The 5,654-nt window shown below is 36.8% G+C and overlaps 1 protein-coding gene across 1 annotated transcript; it reads left to right on the top strand.

The window, feature by feature from the left end:
* The first annotated feature begins 2,197 nt into the window (after positions 1-2,197).
* LOC131426893 (inactive selenide, water dikinase-like protein) lies at positions 2,198-4,296 on the top strand. The gene is made up of 2 exons (XM_058589646.1): positions 2,198-2,990; positions 3,152-4,296. The coding sequence occupies exons 1-2, from the start codon at positions 2,478-2,480 to the stop codon at positions 3,833-3,835; spliced, it is 1,197 nt and encodes a 398-aa protein (XP_058445629.1). The 5' UTR covers positions 2,198-2,477; the 3' UTR covers positions 3,836-4,296.
* Positions 4,297-5,654: the final 1,358 nt, after the last annotated feature.

Raw genomic sequence — 5,654 nt, 5'->3', positions numbered from 1 at the left:
TGAATTGACTTACATGAGGGAGACATATTTGTGCATGTTGTTTAAGACTGTAAATTTAGTCATTCAATTTATAACCAAAATATTCTTATAATTGATTTCCCCGTCAATAGCGATATTGTTAATTTTAACTCGGTTCATAAGTGACAGACGTGAATGCTGAGTGTGATACTTGTGGTCGACTGATACATGGTAATGCGTGAATCCCTTAGACAATACCAGTAGTAATAGTGATGGGCGAGCGCTCACGAGCCGTTCATTTGAACCGACTCGTAGCAATGAGCGAACGAACCACGGCTTTTCAAAATTGAACCGCGGCTCTCAAGCAGAGTTGCATTTTAAAATCTGCGTTTCAACTTGGAAAATCTGTGTGCCTGTGTACGCCCAAATTTGATTGCGTTGTTGGTTAAACGATGATGTTTTCTAATGAAGGTGTCAAAAATACATAGGAACATTTATTCAGCAGTGAATTTTCAAAGAATTCTGTCGTAATAGGAGAAGAAAAGAGATTTTTTTCCAAATGGAATTTCAACTAATTTATTTCAATATCCCGCTTCCACGCACACGGGCACCTCCAGTTGTGAAACACAATTTTAGACCGCCCATACCGCTCATGCATTTCCGTGGCTCTCACACTCACTCTCTCGAACCGCTTCTCCACATTGACGTTTATTGAAAAAGAGCCAATGAGCCGTTCAATTGAACCGGCTCTTACGAAAGAGCGTTCGGTTCAGAGCCGCTCATTGAAATAAGCCGTATTGCCCATCACTAAGTAGTAACAATTTGGCTTTTCATAACAATACTTTACAACTTATGAGTCGACGAATCGATCTCATAAAATACCTTTCTTTTAAATAATCTTATGAATTTCGAGTTTTCAAATTCAAACAGCCAAAACCGAGCAGATTCTGAGAAATTTTGTTTCATTGTATACTCATATTTTTAATATATGTCATACATTGCTATATGTTTCAAATACAACAGTTTACCAAATATGTTTTGACACTTTCCAAAAGGTATCCCATAATATACAACAATATGAATATTTTACGTTATAAATTGAAAATATTTATGTTCATTTGATTTTTTTTTCATGTTCTACGTCGGTCGTCGCCATCATTTTACTTACTTAGATTCGACATTAATTTATTTCTATTATGTTTGTTTACCTCTTTTAAATAATATAAGGGTATAAAATTCTGTCAAACGAGAGAAAAATTTTTTGAAGTGTTGAAACGCATGTCAGCTTTATTCAAGGGGAGAGTCGCTTAACACAAACTATATTGTGCCTCTAAAAAAACACTTGAGATACTGTGAGTCTAAGTGTGCCACGCTGTGCCCCATGAAACAGCTACTTGTCAAAAATGAGCCTTTTGTGTACCGCAACTGTGCAACTGTATGAAAACGAGAGTGCCAATATTATCATTTTCCAAAATGAAACCGAACGATTTTCACAAAACCATCTGTCAATGCTACATGCATGATTATTTTAAGTAGTTTGTTCAATAAATTCAAACTTTTAGAACAACCTGACATTTAAATAAAAACTGTTAAGTTGAAAATATTTTTCTTATCCAAGCGAACATTTGCCTTCAGATTGAAAACACAATTATTCGTTCTATTCAAATGCAAGAACAAATTGATGTTGAAGTCAGTGTATAATTCTTAGAGTAAATAAACAGTAATAATACTTAGAAAATATTAAAATTAAACTGAAAGAATTCGCTTGATTAAGAAAAAACAAAACATGATTTGATTTCAATCAACAAACGCGTAAATTGAAAAAAATTTTCATTTTTAACATAAATCTCTTATTATGTTGCAATCAAGTTTGTAATTTCCGATGTTAACTCAAAGCATCATAAATCTCGACTTCAAATTCAATATTGACTGTTCCGAAGCCTTATATATTCGATGTAAAAGTTTAAAAATAAGTAAAAATATTTGAAACAACTTGAATCAAACCTGATAAATAATTGTCACAATAACATAAAAAAAAATATCGACGAAATAACATAATACGTCAATACTCTTTATTTACTGTAATTTTACAAATAAAAATATCTCTCCACATATTTTGAAAGGAGAGACCAGCACCGACGCGTCACCAATCATAGTGTGAGCGCGCCCGTAGCAGTCAGCAGAAATTTCTAGATTTGCTCCTCCAGCGCGACTGCCGTAGCGCAGGGTAGCCAAACTTTCGATTTTCCCCTCCACTGGCAGACACGCGCTAGAGCTTGGACATAACAGACGCTACGGCCGCTCATTGCTGGCTCGCTTCGTTCAGACGCAGGCATAAAAGAAGAATAATTTTGGTTCGGGCAGCCATCTTGGTCTTGTGAATTTTGAGTGTGCAGTGCGCCCAAAGTGAAAAAACAAGCGCATTGAATTTTATTGCGGTATTTTGCTTTAAAAAGTTGAATAACTCAAATAAGTACCGGATAACTTTTGTGTAGAGTGTATAAATAACGATTGTAGAAATGGGAGATTATCATCATGATTCTCTCGGTTCCGCCCAGCTCGATCTGGGAGGCAATCCGGGTCTTGTGTTACGGCGTCCATTTGATCCAACCGCTCACGATTTGGAAGCATCTTTTCGGTTGACACGCTTTGCTGACCTGAAAGGCCGTGGCTGCAAAGTCCCCAAGGATGTACTGGAAAAGCTGGTTTCATCACTGCAACAGGACTACACCCAGGATCCGGAGGCTCAGTACCTTTCTATGTCTTCGCCCAGAATTGGAATTGGTCTTGATTGTTCGGTTATTCCACTACGCCACGGAGGGCTTTGCATGGTACAAACAACTGATTTCTTTTACCCTATTGTGGACGACCCATACATGATGGGTAAGATAGCTTGCGCCAACGTCCTGAGTGACCTGTACGCCATGGGAGTAACAGAGTGTGACAATATGCTAATGCTGTTGGCCGTTAGTACCAAAATGACGGAGAAGGAACGCGATGTTGTTATCCCTCTTATTATGAGAGGTTTCAAAGTAAGCGATTTTTTTTTATTTCATAAATAATCAATCATAATGTAGTAGTTTCTGATGCTTTGCGCCACTTTGAAAGCCGGTCACAGTACAACATAACCTTACCATTGTAAAGATTAGTGTCAAATCATAATCATACTAATTCAAGCCAAAATTCTCTACAGGATTCTGCATTGGAAGCTGGAACTTCCGTTACCGGTGGTCAAAGCGTCGTCAATCCATGGTGCACAATTGGTGGAGTAGCCACGACAATTTGCCAACAGAACGAATTCATTGTGCCAGATAATGCAGTCGTTGGAGATGTGCTGGTGCTGACAAAAGCACTCGGAACACAGGTTGCGGTTAATGCGCATCAATGGTTGGATCAATCAGAACGTTGGAACCGGATCAAGCTTGTCGTATCAGAGGAAGATGTTCGTAAGGCTTACCACAGAGCAATGGATTCAATGTCACGCCTTAATCGTATCGCTGCTCGACTCATGCACAAGTATAATGCTCATGGTTCTACAGACATCACAGGATTTGGATTGCTTGGTCATGCACAGACACTAGCGTCACACCAGAAAAACGAAGTTTCGTTTGTAATTCACAATTTGCCAGTAATTGCCAAGATGGCTGCAGTTGCGAAGGCATGTGGAAATATGTTCCAGCTGTTGCAGGGTCACTCAGCTGAAACTTCTGGTGGATTGTTAATCTGTTTACCCCGTGAACAAGCCGCTGCTTATTGTAAAGATATTGAAAAACAGGAAGGGTGTCAAGCATGGATTATTGGTATTGTTGAGAAAGGCAATCGCACCGCTCGTATAATTGACAAACCACGAGTAATTGAAGTCCCGGCAAAAGAATAAGGCTTTGAATGTCTGAAAAGTCGTTTTATGCTTGACATATGTGTCGAAGAGTATATGCTATAGTATAGATCTTTTTGAAGATTGAAACATTTCCACGAATGCTGAGACTTGCTATAAATACTAATTCCAATCGCAACACAGAATCATAGCAAGTAAGAAATTTTCTCGGAATTTGACACAACTCGATCTACTGCTGGAATAGGAAGGCAAACAGATGTGTTATAAATGCTAGATATAAGAAGTTTTATTGATTTTCATTCTTTTAATTCAGTTACACAGCAATAGGGTTTAATGAATCATATTGTGCGATAATGGAGAAGACGAGGAAGTACATAATAACATTTTTCGTTCTATGAAAAAGCTTTCAATTAGTTTTGCAAAGTACAGTTAAGATATCAACACAAATTTTGTAGTAGATACGCGGAAGTGAATAAAAATTATAAATCCAGTTTGTCTCATTATCTAAGTTTTTCATTTCTATTGTTACTGAATTCCCCGTGCATTCTGGTTGGTATTATCTTTTCATCACTTCGGCTGATTCTCTAAATCGTTTTTCTATTCAACGTTGAAGAAGAGCTTGAAATTTTAAACGTGTTAATTATTCTACATATAAATTCAATTTGATGGCATCCATGCGTACCAATGAAACAATTGAAAAGCGTTCGGCAAGTAGCCATCTATTCTTCATGATCGACAAGAATGGCTAAACGATTCCGAACACTTGTCGAGACGGCATGAATTACTCTTCACCTAGACCACTAATAGCCGCATTTCAGTGCTGCATGATAAAGACAAGTAAAACGACTTTTGATGCTGTGTAAATTAAACGATTATCGTTCTTTCATTTACATATTCATTAAATGAAAATATCGTTTGGACGACATGAGAAATAAATTGAATTAAAACATAAACAAACTTGCGATTTTACCCTACAGCAAAACACAAATTCGGCATGATTCGCCGGGCTGCTCACTCCAAATTTTACGCATAACTCATCTGTTATCTATAATTCAACATAAACTGTTATGCACTGACGAGTCGAAGACGAAACGAGAAGCTAATAACAAATATACTACATTTCTTGTTAAATTAAAAACACTAATTAGTCGTATCTAATAATGTTCAACATTTTACAACGGAGCCGAAATTTCAACTAAATTTTTTTCACTGGATCTCACAATCCGCTTTCTTGGGGAAAGGTGTTCTATTTGTTTTCGAGCGAAGATTGAGGGGCAGATGGTCCGCTCGCATTGACTTTAGTATTATTGGAATCGATGTTAGTAATCGCTTGTATTCTTTGTTTCAATATGTTAGCAATTGATGTTTTGGACAATGAGGACTGTTGTTCGATAGTCGCATTGCTATTTTCGTTCAGAATCAGTACTAATTGGCTCAAGTGACACATTCCCCTAGTTATATTATTTCAGCTTCAAATATTGGTAAATAAAGTTAAACTTGGACTAGCTTCAAATTAAAGAAGTAATCGACTTTTTATCAACACTAAGGCATTGATTTAATGTAGCAATTCGATTTCATTGCACTGTTATCATTAAAGTTTCGTTGCTTCAAAATAAAACAGTGAATGTCAATATAGAGCACTGCAGAAAGTTGTAAGATTACATTACATATTGAAAGCAAATAAATATAATGCACATTGTTTTGAAGTATGTAGCATTAGTGTGATTATACATTAACCCATTATAACTCAGGGGAACCAAATGAGCGAGAATGGTACTTGTCGTTCGTATGAATGACATACATTCTAGCGTTTCGCGGTTAGACACAAGAATTGAACTGATTTCATTAAGGCTTAGCATTT

Source organism: Malaya genurostris, chromosome 2 (assembly GCF_030247185.1).
Source record: "Malaya genurostris strain Urasoe2022 chromosome 2, Malgen_1.1, whole genome shotgun sequence".
Classification (NCBI taxonomy): Eukaryota; Metazoa; Arthropoda; class Insecta; order Diptera; family Culicidae; genus Malaya; species Malaya genurostris.
This window is presented reverse-complemented; position numbering and strand designations above follow the sequence as displayed.

Excerpts from the sequence above, each read along its gene's own strand:
- LOC131426893 (XM_058589646.1), top strand. The coding sequence starts at position 2,478 with ATGGGAGATTATCATCATGATTCTCTCGGTTCCGCCCAGCTCGATCTG. Across the intron at positions 2,991-3,151 it reads TTATTATGAGAGGTTTCAAA|GATTCTGCATTGGAAGCTGG; the intron begins GTAAGCGATTTT and ends AATTCTCTACAG.